General features: G+C 39.4%; 1 protein-coding gene across 11 annotated transcripts in view; it reads left to right on the top strand.

The window, feature by feature from the left end:
* ADAM22 (ADAM metallopeptidase domain 22) overlaps nucleotides 1–13,509 on the top strand; it is a 128,528-nt gene that overhangs the window by 76,152 nt on the left and 38,867 nt on the right. For all 11 annotated transcript variants that reach the window (XM_065831143.2, XM_071805161.1, XM_071805160.1 and 8 more), the window contains exons 8-14: nucleotides 3,568–3,638; nucleotides 4,866–4,940; nucleotides 7,601–7,672; nucleotides 8,676–8,842; nucleotides 10,779–10,863; nucleotides 11,260–11,350; nucleotides 13,363–13,414. In XM_065831143.2, coding sequence (XP_065687215.1) covers nucleotides 3,568–3,638; nucleotides 4,866–4,940; nucleotides 7,601–7,672; nucleotides 8,676–8,842; nucleotides 10,779–10,863; nucleotides 11,260–11,350; nucleotides 13,363–13,414 — 613 coding nt within the window. The remainder of the gene's footprint in view (nucleotides 1–3,567; nucleotides 3,639–4,865; nucleotides 4,941–7,600; nucleotides 7,673–8,675; nucleotides 8,843–10,778; nucleotides 10,864–11,259; nucleotides 11,351–13,362; nucleotides 13,415–13,509) is intronic.

The raw sequence follows: 13,509 nt of genomic DNA, 5'->3' as shown, positions 1-13,509 counted from the left end.
TGCCAGTTTTACAGATGCATTTTCCTATTCTACAAAATACATCCCAGATTAATAAAAATTGCCCTTCATAGACACTGTCATTTAAGTAGAAACCACTTCTAGACTAATCCAGATCTGCTTGTACAGTTTTGATTTTACTGTAGGCAACAATTAAACAGTTGCTGACTTTGCTGTACAAAGCCCCGGCATGTGACATAATGGAAGATGTTGCCATTAGATTGAATTAGAATCACAAGATTGTAGAAAAGATTTAAAAGGAGATTTAACTGTGGAGTGCTAGTGGTCTTAATTGTACAAATATTTGTAATGTGGGTAAGAGGTATGAGGTGCTGATCTTCTATCGCTGTATGTTTAGGATTGCATATATGGAGAAATAAACTCAGAGTCTGCTCTCCTACATGTCCATAATAGTTTTTGTAACACTGTTTGGAAAGATGTTTCTGAGGTTTGAAGTGAAAGTTTCAGCAGGTGTTCTCATTAGGAATCCCACCATTTTTCTTTTGTCTGTGATTATTCGATGTATCTCTGTCTTTCAATCATCCTCCATGCACAGCCACAGCTCCTAGGATGAGAGCAGCCGCACCACCTTCTGCTTCCCTCACACTTTTCCCTGTGCCCATGGGAGCTCTGTTGTTCATCCCCATCCGCTGCACACCTGCCACACCTTCTCCTGCCCTCCTTCCACCTGCTGCCCTACCAGTGTCTCTGCTTGGCACTGGCTCTTCCCTGCCAGCCTGGAGAGGGCTCACTGTTCACTTGACTTTTATTTATTCTGTTTTCTTTAAACTGTATTTGCAATTAAGTGCTAATAGTATTGTTGTGATTTATTTTTTTTAACTGCTACAGCAGAATCATTATTATTAGTAGCAAGCCCTGTGCTAGGTTATGTCATGAGTATTTCTTATATTCTTTATTACTCTCATAATTTATTCATTTGCCCAGCGTAAGGAGATCCTCCTTGATGTCAAGATTTTCTTCTTATCTTTAAAAGAGTCTTTGTGTAAGCTAAGATTTCCGCTCAGAGTTGCATTGGGAATGGATTAGATGTATCATCGGCTTATATATTGATGTTAGAAGGGAAAAAAAAAAATCAAGTAATAGGTATTACTAAATATCAGTGGTAGTAAAAACACACACTATGATACCACAGTAAAGTAGCAACAAATTCTGACTTTCTTTTTCTCCTGGTGGGGGGGTGGGGGGGAAAAAAACCAAAACAAAACAGTTACTGCGTAAATAATCTATTGTACTGTACTTTTCAATGGTCTGAGGAGGTAATGATGTCTTCAAATAAGGAAAACTTGGGTGGATGACTTGGCATACTCAGAGCATTTGACTTTGTAATTTGGTAGACTATATTTTTTCTCACAGTCTGTATTAAGACATATAGTGCGCTGGCGTAGTTTTACACAACACTGTTATTGAAGCAGTTGTTTTTCAATAATGCGTGACAGTTTTCCTTTTCTTTGGAGGTTGCTTGAAAGGCATGTAGATGTAGCACTTAGGGACATGGTTTAGTTTTCGTTGGACCGATGATCCTAAAGGTCTTTTCCAACCTAAATGATTCTCTGATTCTATGCTTCTATGAATCCTCGTGAAACTTTTTCAAGGTAATATGTTCCCATCAAAATTTCTGCTGGGCTTTCTCAGCAGTCTGCGTTTCCTGTGATTTTGCTGCTTATGTGCTTTTGCCTGATGGTCCCTAGCTGGAAATATACCCTGCGTGAATTCCTCTGGCTTGTGAATTATAGCGCAGTGTTAATGTGTGTTAATGTGTTAACATTAATGGCTGCATCATTCCCCTCTAGAGATGACTGACTTCCGACAGTGGGTAAAACGATCGCATTTGCTGGTAAAGTTATCTGAGACCCTATATACGTATTGTAAATTATTATTTTATTGATTGAAAAGTTGTATTTTTACCAGTTTCATTAATTATTATATAAAACCTAAAATGACAGGTCAGGAGCCAGTTCTGTGGCACTAGAACACAGACTAAATTAATCAACATATGTAAAGCATAGTGAACAAATTTGTGAAAAAAAATTCAAGAGTAAGTTACTCATCCATGTGAGTTCTGAGGACTTTTTGTAAAGAAAATCCTCAAGTGCAGTGGTGTAACCATGAAAACATTTTTAAGCAAAGGGCCTATGATTGTCAAGGCCCCTCCATAGAAAGATATCTGCAAACGCACCAAAATGACAGTATGATCTCCAAGATTTAATCAAGACAATACCAGTTAGTCATGCTTTGCTTTCCTGGTTTGTTTTATCAGTAACTAGCCACTCCTGGTTAAGGTCAGCACTTAGCCTGGTAACATTTTGTCAGATGGACAATTTAGCCTCATGGCTTAAGGTTTTGTTGATATGGCAGCCCTGTCAAATTCCAGTCAGCATTGGTTTTAATCCTGTTATTTGAACCTCATGCAGAAACTGCACAGTTAATGTACAGTGCAGGGGGAGGTGAAGCTGTGAGGAACTTTCCTGTGCCACCAGCGAAACTGAACTGTTTGGGATTTTGTAACACCACCAAAAGTTGTGTGCAAGGCTATGTGAAGTGGAAGTCCCTTAATTTACACAGCTCCTATAGTACTGCCTGCTTCTCTGCAGGATTGGTAAAATCACTGTGGAATAGTGAAAGCAGTTTTCAGTCCCTGGTGACTGGAAGCTGGAGAAAGTACAAAGGAAGGGATAAAGGAAAAAGATATATTGCAAAATAAGCAACTGCAAACATTTAATTTATGTGTCTCAAATTAAGGTCTTCTTGGGGTTATGTGAATACAAAATATGTTTATACAAGATAAGGAAAGGAATTTTTATTGTATAGAGAAAAGTGAGGCAAGGGCTATGAATCTTAAAGATTGAAAAATACATCTTGGACATTTAAAAGGGTGAGAGCAAGTATTGTCTTCTGCTTAGTATATAATGCATGCCTTTCCATGAGCAGCTAGTAATAAATTTGGTGAAAGGGATTTGGCAAAAGAATAAACTACTTGGTGCTTATGATTAGAGGTTTAAGAAATTAAAGACACAGTGGGATTAGCAGGCAGGAATATTGTATTGATACTGAGCATTGCCAAAATCTCATAAGGTTTCTACCAACTCTAACATATTTTACTTTGTGAATATAATCTTCTTAAAGCATTAATTCTGCCTTCGATGCTCTTCTTATTAATTTAGGTAGCTATTGTGAGAGCTCTATGAATGTCTGCTGAATTCCCGAAAATGCAGTTCACTCCATGGAAGCACTGTACTAATAATATTACATGCCCAGTGTTGGTGAAGTTTTGGCATAGAACATCTGCTGTGCTTTCTGAAGCTTGACACCCACAGATCATCTGTTTCAGCAGACCCAGATTATCACTAGTAGAATTTTTAATACGAACCCTATTACTGAGAAGCATCTCGCATTGCCTCCTTTCTAGCTGGAAAGTTGAAAAAAAAGGAGTTGTTACTGCCTCTGACATGCGGAAGAATACCATACTACTGTCATGTAGCATCAGGGTCGCTAATTGTTGTGATATATTCTTGTAAACATTCAATGTATTTGCCTGTGTTTTCTGCTTAGAGTTCTGGCAAATGAACACTACATCGCAGAAGTTTGTTGTAAAGCCAAGACACAAAAGAAGTGAAAGGCAGGTATGTGCCACTATGCTTGTCTATAAGTAATATGCCATCAAGTTTGTTTTGTGTCTGCTGAATTAATTTGTCCAGATGGGTTCCTGCTGCTGCTGGTTTGGGATGAGGTCTTTGTATCAACACAGCTATTAGAAAAACACTGACAAAAGGTTGTTCGGTTCTCTTGAACATTGCCTACCTGTAGAGTTAGAAAATTGTTAAACACTGTTGAATTACAAATAAAAAAGTAGCCAAAGTATTTTTTCATTTTGATTATAGAGTTTTATCAGAAACTCCCAATTAATGAAACATTTACAAGTATTTTTTATGTTGCAATGGTGACAAGTAGCTACTTTATCTCATTTGACCTAGATTTAATATAGTTTAAACTGAGGTTCATTACCTGTTTATTAAAGTGGGGAAGCTGATAAGTGCAGATGTTTGCATTTTAGGAATGGAGTTCAAATAATGGTACAGCTCAAAACAGAGATGGGTCGAGGGAACTGAACAGTGCAGGCAAAAACGAGACACTGAGAGCGGTGGGAGAGGAAGATGACTTTAACATCTCTAACTAATGCAAGCCCCTCAGAGGCGAAAGAAAAGTGAGAAATACATTGGAGAAATTCCAGAAGACATTCTTGAGGGTCTTACTTTATGTCAGCTGGTTTACTACCTTTCTATAAACTAGCTATTATTCTGCGTTTTTAAATCATAATGATGAAATAACTCAGCTGGAGAACCAAGGAAACAAGGACAGCATGAAGAAGCACAGTCATAAATGTTTCTAAATGCAAAGTAAGCATAACACAGAGGTGAGTACTGCACTCACTGTGTGAATTGACCAGTGTGCAAATAGAATTGTTAGAGATTTTCCATGAAGAATGCAGGATGGATCCCTTTCTCTGTGGAAAACAAAACAAAACAAAACAAAACAACAAACATTCATACCTGATGCAAACCATTTTTAGAGATACAGGCCCCACTGAGGATTTTCTTTAAAGAAACGTAAACTTTGAATTAGGTTAAAAGGCTTGATTTCATTGTTTAAGGTCATCTAAATGTCCTGGCAGACGTGAATTTTTTAAAATGATGCAACTAGGCACCAGAAGTTTCGTTGATATCTAAAGGCAGAATTAAGACAATAGAAGAAATGTATGTGTAAGAAGTTTTGTTTCTGAAGCCATTTCTAGTTACTAGCTACCCTCTCTGTACCCTCTTAGATCTCTTACAGTTCTACTGTCTCCGTAGGTTCGTCAGATTCCACGTAAAGTTGAAGAGGAAACAAAATACATTGAGTTAATGATTGTAAATGATCATCTAATGGTAAGACTGACACATTTCAACATCTTACAGTTATTAACATCAAATTGTCTTAATTGATCCATAAAAGATAACAATAAAGTACAATATATAGCCAGAATAAATTCAGTATGCCCTGAAGAGAAGAGGTGATGGTCTCATTAACCATTGATGAAGTTGCTTCTGAAGTATGGCAAGGTAATTTCCACCAAGAATGCAACCAGGCCTAAGTAGCAGAAGGAAGGGTAATAAATCAAAGCCTTATGTCATATAGTAACTAATGTCAGTGTGATGGTTTTCTTTCTAGCTTTCTTGACCACTTATCTTAGTTATAGCCACTCGGCAATCAATAATGTAATTATTGCAATTATGCAGCAGCTGTTGACAATAGGGATGTTAATAGTATCTGGGTTTTTTTGATATGTCGAAATCAATATAGAGAAAATCATTTTGTTAATCTTGTATACTTTCTCTGGGAGAACATAAATAAGCTTTTTAATGTAGTGGAAAGAGACATAATAAAGATTAGTGTATTAAAGAAAAAACAAGCTCATTCAAGTGGGAAAAGGCACAGATTTATGTCAATGAAGATTATTAATAATTAATGAAAAGAATATAAGAGGAAATGGTGAATTCTTCACCACTTGCCGTCTTCAAATCCAGACAGTGTATTTCTGGAAGGTGTGGTGGTGTTAAACGCAGACAATAAAATTCGGTCTTGAAGTAACTGGATAAAGTTCAGAGACTGGTGGTGCCCCTCTGATTGGTGACATTAGTTGATTTTATGGTCCTTTATGGCTTTAAAATCAAAATGTATCTATACATTTTACCTACCCTTTCTGTAATGTACAGCTTCTCTCAAGCATTAGGCAAACTGGCAAAAATACACATCGGAGTGTAGAAGGAATGTTCCACTGTCTTTGTACAATGTACTTCTCCATCAGCTCAGTTTGGTGAGCATAGCAATAAATTACTGGATTAAAGTGGACAATACTGGATGCAGAATTCCCTACACTGGTGTCATTGTGTTTGATCCTGAAGACCTGAAGCCACAATTTCCCTTTGGGACCTTATCTGTCTGGGCTCACTCCCCCCAGGGACAATGTTTCCTAATTTTATTTAGTTACAGCTACTGTGAGAGTCAGTCCATTTCAGAGTTTATTCTCAGAAGCAAATACCAGTGAACATCCGTGATCGAAGAAGCCAAATAATTTCCTCCCAGGAGAAGGAAGTGTTGTGTATTCTGAGGTCCTCCCTTTCCCCTCACTCTGGGCTAGCTCGTCTCTGTATTTGGATTACTCTGGATGGGCACAGTAGATTCGACACTCTAGGGGTGACACCCTGCAGAGTCAGAGCTGTTTTCACCGTTTGCTCTCCGCAGGCACTCCCCCATGGAGCGATGAAGCTCCCGCTTCTTCCTCTGGTCCACGGAGCCGCATCCTGCCAGCCCCTGGGCCGCTCGCTGCTGCCAGGCTGCGGTGTCCTCCTGTCTCTCCCTTGACTGGTCATCCAACCATTGCTTCCATTCCAGGAATAAAGCTTTTAAAACTCAGATGTGGAAATAGGCTTATAAATTACTATACTGAAAACATTTCCGTATGATGCTTAGAGAAGCTGAAGGCCTAAATTTTGAGGTTTTATTTGAAAATAGACACTTGAGTAGTATACTTATTTCCCTTAATTCCCGTGCTTCATTTTCCATTTATTTTGTAGCTTTTTCATTTATTCTTGCTAGCATTTTTACTTTCACAGTCCTGTCCTTCTGTGTTGGTGGTGTTTTGTTTTGTTTTTTGTAAGTGTAACTTCCTCAAATTTGGTGGTTTTCCCTCCCATTCCTGTTTGAAAGCATGCCTTTCCTACCTCCTAGCTGCTGGGCACTTCTTGCCCATCCTAACATCCTAACTTCCAGAAAAATATGAAAACTTTCATTTCCAAATCAAGCGTCATGGGGCACAAGATGGATAAACATTTCTGAAAATCTTGTACCTTTTGTCTTAAGTTCCCCTAAGATACTTGTGACTTTCATACCCACGATGCTCATTTATATGTGTTTTTTCTCCAGACAGGAGTACATAGAGTAGCTATCTTCAGTATCATCTTCATAGCACTGTATTACAGATTACAATAAAGGTGCTATTGTGGTCTGATTGCTAAAGTGATTCGAACCAGTTACTGTGGCATTATGGAGTGTGAAATTGTACATGAAGAAATCCAGAAGACAGCTTAAGAGAGAGAACTGGAAAAAAAATGAAGTCTGATAGATTAAAAAACATGGATGCAGGCACTCTTGGGGTAACACCCCTGAAAAAGTCTCAACTACAGAAATTGTGTTGCTAATTTCTATATTGGCATTTGGAATTAACTTCAAAATTGCCAATAATAAAGATAATGAAGAGAGTAACAATATGTTCCTGTTCCTATAGCATTTTTCAGTTAAGATCTTAAAGTACTTTGCAAAGAGAAATGAATAAATCCTCACCACAGCTGTTGTAAAGTATATCAGTAATGTGCTTTTCTGAGTAATTTTCTACTGTCACTTATTAGCATTACATTTCAGAATAGGAGACCAAACCTTGCACAGGGATTTTGCTGTTGATGTAATTACTTTTTACTTCATAATTTTTGGAAATAGAGCTTATTTTTCTGAAGTGTGTCTGTGTAACTTGTCTGTGTTTGTTTCACAGTGTAAAAAGCACCGCTTGTCAGTTGGCCATACAAACAGCTATGCTAAATCCGTTGTGAACATGGCAGATTTAGTAAGTATCACTCAACTAAACGTTCTTTTGCGTGTGAGATGAGTCACATGATTCTCCTACTGATAGATGCAGTTGTCAGTTCATGGTATACCTTAAAATAACATATCTGAAAATCACAAATTTTCACCTAGAACCAGAGTCAGCCACCTTTGTCTCACATAAAGCATTAGAGATCTTTTGTGACTTCAGACATTTAAGTATCCTGCTTTATCAATCCCTTGAGCCTGAGTTTTAAAGAGCATTTTAGATATGACAGTTTTTAACACAGGGTCCCTGTGTTGGCAGTCTGAAACACAGAAGACAATCTGAGATTAGAATGCACTAAAATTACTTTAGAAAAAGCGCATTTAGGTAAATGAGTTACAATAGGGACATACAGGTGAACCATGTGGATTATATTTCTGGTGCTAAAATCAGATGAGCTGCTGACTCTTGCACCTGACCTCAGAAGAGTATTACTAGTAAAAGAAAAATGTGGTTCCCATTCTTGAAAGTATTTGATGTGGAGTATTAACCCCCAGCATTGAAAGGATGGCCATTTTCATGATTCAGCCAACATAAGGTTAAATACTCCCGTAGATCTGTATAATGGTGAAAACTGGTTTTATAGACCACTGTTTGGTGTAAGAGACTCCTTGTATGTCACTGAGGTGAGCTGGACTTTATAAAAGACCCATTAATTCCAAATCTTTGAACTATTTGGAATAGTTCTGTAGTAACTTTTCAAAAATCCAATCTCCCTTCTATGTACCTCTGCCTGTGTAGGACCCGCAAAGGATCTTTTTGCAGGCTCAGAGTGCCAATTGAAGAATTAGGCCTAATATTTATTTGGTTTCATGTATGTTTGTTGGTTTTAAGGGAGATAAAATCACCTGGGAGAATCTAAAGTGTGCTGCAACAAGCTATTTAGTTATGTAAAAATGCAAACTATTACAAAAAAGGGGTAAAGCTCACCTTTATTCTATTTGACGTAATATATTTGTTCATTCTGTTAATGTACTAGATATATAAAGAACAACTTAACACCAGGATAGTATTGGTTGCCATGGAAACCTGGGCTACTGATAACAAGTTCACCATATCTGAAAACCCCTTGGTGACCCTACGTGAGTTTATGAAATATAGGAGGGATTTTATCAGAGAGAAAAGTGACGCAGTTCACCTTTTTTCGTACGTAACCTCGTGTGATGTTTTATTACTGGGTTTTTAATTTCCTTGGGGGTTGCTTATCACAAGTGGCTGATGCATCTCCTTTCTGTTGTGTGTGTAATCTACAATAATTCAGAAAATAATGTTTCTGATGGGGAGGTGGGAAAAGGTTAATGCACAAACTGACTGCCAGTGCAACTAGAGGTTTGACTCTCAGTTTTAACATACTAAGCCTGAGCTGCATGTGTTGTAATCCTTAATTATTCTATGCAATTACCTACTGTGCAAGCGCAGCTGCTTGGAAGGTGATGCATGGTTCCACCTCAGAGGTTGGCTTCTTCGGCAGTAAAGCATGGACAGCCCTGCTGTATTATTTAAAAGCAGAACATTGGTTTTGAAACCAGTGCAGTTTCCTGCTTAAAAAGCACTATGGCCTGCTTTACTTCATTCAGTGACCTGCATGCTGCAGGGTTACTGAAGTGTTTCAGTTCCTTGTTCTCCAGAGAGATATGTGCTATAAGAAGAATAAGCTGGGAGGAATGTTATTTTCTCTAAACCTCTTAATTGTTTTGAAAATAAGATTGATATAACAAAATATATCTACAAAAATAGAGGAGAGATTAATGGCTGAGATTTTTGATCAATATGGCACAGGCCAGATGAATTGCCCTTATCCCTCCCTGCTAACTGTTGTAGGAGCCTATATGAATAAACCTAACCTAAACACCTCACTTTCACATGACTTTGGTAGGGTGCCAGGATACCCAACACCAGCAGCCACCCTCTCAGAATTTTTGCACATGCTTAATTCTTGTCATTGATTTCTGCCTTGAAGAGAGCTAGTAAGATCTGCAAGCGGTCCTTGCAGATTTTTTGTTCTCTGTGTCTCAGTGCTTCATCTGTAAAATGGGAATCAGGTTTTCTCACATCCTTCATGTATCTTCTTTGGTGATATTATAAGGTCTTTGAGGGAAGTCTTGTTCTTCTGAATGCTTGTGGATTGGCTAGGACAAAGAGGACACTGTCTACCCTGACTGGGACAATGTGTACCACCACTGTGATGCAAATTCCAGTGCTGTCTGTAACACTGCCACTGAAATGGGAGGTCTTGCATTCATAGACTGCTTAGAAATATCAGTTTCTGAAATTGTGTCTGTGAGTGAGACACGGCCAAGTTGGGAGGTGAGGTTGACTGGTGTGATGGTACACTGGTTACAAATGAATTTCCACCTTCAGCACAGTTAGCCCATTGTATTGTTCCTTGTTGCTTTTCAGTTTGACTTTGAAAAAACAATTTGGTGGAGCTCAGGTGGGTCAGTACTCTGAAGTGGAACATATTATATTTTGTCTCCAGTAACTGGCAGTCACTTGTGCTGACATGGTCAGCACCGAAGAGGTGATTAGATTTAGCCTTAGAGTGCATCTGTCCCCTGGACGAGATCAGCTGCAGTTCCAGGGAGTTTTCACCTACCTGTGCCTCAGGGAGCCACTGACGCATCTCCATTTGAGTTTTCCACAGCAGCATTGCCCAACCAGACACGTGTCTTTTTACTAGTCCCTTACGCACTGCCAGCGTGCTGACTTCTCCTGTGCTGTCTGGAGCATGTGCCAGCGGAGGTCACTTACTGCAGCAGTGTGTCAACGAACAAAAGGCTGGTAAAAAATGGCAAAATAGTCCCCATCTTCTTATGCTTTCTTATATTAGGTAGTCTGAGAAGGAGGAGGGAAGATGGTATAACTTTTCTGGAGACGGTTTGTCATGTGAGGTTTGTGAGTGGTTATCTGTTTTCCCCATTTTGTTTTTGCATAGTTTGCAGTGTAGAGGTGGCAACCAGGATTTGCAAATGACAGTTTCTCATTTGGAAATCAGAAGGGTGAATACTGGGGTTAATAGGTACAAAACTCATGGGCTGAGCAGGGTAAACTTTATTTTCCTTTTTTTTTCTTCCTGTCAAAGGGGGAGTCGATTTCAGAGCAGTCGGAGTGGTGTAGCCCACACTGGTGGAATCTGCTCCTTGCTTAAAGGCGGAGGTGTGAATGAGGTAGGTGGGATATGAGCAAAAAGCAGTGGAAATTTATCTGCACAGAATTTATCAGCACAGACACGTTCCTCAAATATCTTGCTGCTGCTTTGCTGATCCAGGGTTTTAGTGCAGCTCTACAGAAGGGATGTCTCAATGGAGAGTGATGAGTGAATAAAGTCAGATATGGATTCAAATACACTTTTCAGCAGATTCTGCAATACTCCGTCATTCATACTTGCAACAACAATGGCAAGAAAGAAACAGGCTTTCTCTTACTTAACTTATCCATAAGCCAGTGTTTAGTTTTCCTTCTTGATTTTGCCTTTTATTGCTTTGAAATGAGAAAAGCTTCACTTGTATCTGAGGTACCTGTACACAACTGATTACTCTTTCTACCTTGCTTGTTTCTTTCAGTTTGGAAAGCCAGACCTAATGGCAGTTACCCTGGCACAGACCTTGGCCCAAAACATTGGCATTTTCTCAGACAGAAGAAAACTTCTCAGTGGTAAGGTTGTTTGTTTTTCACTCTCTCTCAAGAGAAAATCTTAAATGGTGGCGGATCTTATCAGTGTCTCTCTGATAGGTATTTTTTGCCCATGTTTCTAACAATGTTGGAATATTTTAATTTTCCACTTCCGTATTATATGAAATCCCAGGACATGGAGAACAATAGGTGATTAAAATAATAATATAGTTTTGAAGTTTGCTGATGACACCAAGCTAGGAGGAATGGCTGACACACCAGAAGGCTGTGCTGCCATCCAGCGAGACCTGGACAGGCTGGAGAGCTGGGCAGTGAAAAATTTAATGAAATATAACAAGGGAAAGTGTAGAGTCTTGCATCTGTGCAGGAACAACCCCAGGTTCCTGTATAAGTTGGGAATGACCTATTAGAGGGCAGCATAGGGGAAAGGGACCAGGGGGTCCTGGTGGACATCAGAATGACCATGAGCCAGCACTGTGCCCTTGTGGCCAGGAAGGCCAATGGCATCCTGGGGTGTATTAGAAGGGGGGTGGTTAGTAGGTCAAGAGAGGTTCTCCTTCCCCTCTACTCTGCCCTGGTGAGACCACACCTGGAATATTGTGTCCAGTTCTGGGCCCCTCAGTTCAAGAAGGACAGGGAACTGCTGAAGAGGGTCCAGCGCAGGGCAACGAAGATGATTAAGGGAGTGGAGCATCTCCCTTTTGAGGAAAGGCTGAGGGAGCTGGGTCTCTTTAGCTTGGACAAGAGGAGACTGAGGGGTGACCTTATTAATGTTTACAAATAAATAAAGGGTGAGTGTCACAAGAATGGAGCCAGGCTCTTCTCAGTAACAACCAACAAGGGGTAATGGGTTCAAACTGGAACACAAGAGGTTCCACTTAAATTTGAGAAGAAACTTCTTCTCAGTGAGGGTGACAGAGCGCTGGAACAGGCTGCCCAGGGAGGTTGTGGAGTCTCCTACTCTGGAGACATTCAAAACCTGCCTGGACACATTCCTGTGTAGCCTCATCTAGGTATTCCTGCTCTGGCAGGGGGATTGGATTAGATGATCTTTTGAGATCCCTTCCAATCCCTAATATTCTGTGATTCTGTAAACAAGTCAGTATTGAAGTGCTTAGTTATTGGGTCATGCATACTTGTGTGGCTTACATTCTATAAAAAAAAAAAAAAAAAAAATTAGTATATTGAGTAATCAAACACTGCTTAGGTGAACATTGTTTTCAGGCATTGTAAAGACAGTATAAATTGCAGGACATGGTTTTGGTGGGGAGGGGTGAGAATGCAACTGTTGGACAGAGCCTCGTTTCCTTTTTAATTGTACTTTAAAATGGAAGCAATCAGCTGATGTACATATATTACATTAGGACAAATTGGATTAAGATAAAGGTATATATACAGAAGCGGACACCAGTCACCGTTTAGAAAGCGGAGGGCTGAGAGCAGAGCCAAGCGATGCCCGGCAGCCTGGCAGGGCAGCAGGAGAGCTGCGCGGGGAGGGGAGGGAGAGCCGAGGGATCGGTACAGCTGGATCCTGCTGTACTGCCGTGTGCTTACAGACCGTATTATGCATTTTTGTATGCTGTTTTTTTCTCAAGTGAAGATTTCTGTAGTCACATTAGTGTAGCAGTAGAAGAGAACTAAAAAAATAGAAGAAGGGTTGAAATTATTCTTTTTTTTCCTCTGAAAATCTGGGAACCAAATATCATGACATAGGAGAAGGCAGGAGAGCTGACTCATGACTGGCAAGTGCTGGCGGCTGATACTTCAGTTACCCTTAACTTCACTTTAAGAAAAGGAAAGAAAAAAAAGACATATCTTCAGAGTTCAGGATTGCATAAAATCATAGTTTTTGAAATAAAGGTTTCAGCAGGCACTGATACACTGAAACTACAGTGTGCAATAAACCAGCAAATTATTATTTTCAACTTGTATTTAAATATGAAATGGAATTGACTACAGTGTACTTTTTGTAATAAGAAATGTATTATTTGAATTTGCACAAACTGAGATATATTTTTTTTTCTTGTTGTCAGGTGAGTGTAAGTGTGAGGACACGTGGTCTGGATGTATAATGGGAGACACAGGGTAAGGCATTTTGCTAGAGAAAAGTCATGTCCTTCATGCAATGACATAAAGGAAAAATGTGAAAATGTTTGCCTTTTGTGGTTAGCAGAATATTT

This window comes from Patagioenas fasciata, chromosome 2 (assembly GCF_037038585.1).
Source record: "Patagioenas fasciata isolate bPatFas1 chromosome 2, bPatFas1.hap1, whole genome shotgun sequence".
NCBI lineage: Eukaryota > Metazoa > Chordata > Aves > Columbiformes > Columbidae > Patagioenas > Patagioenas fasciata.
The sequence above is the reverse complement of the archived record's forward strand: the minus strand, read 5'-3'. Positions and strand labels throughout refer to the sequence as shown.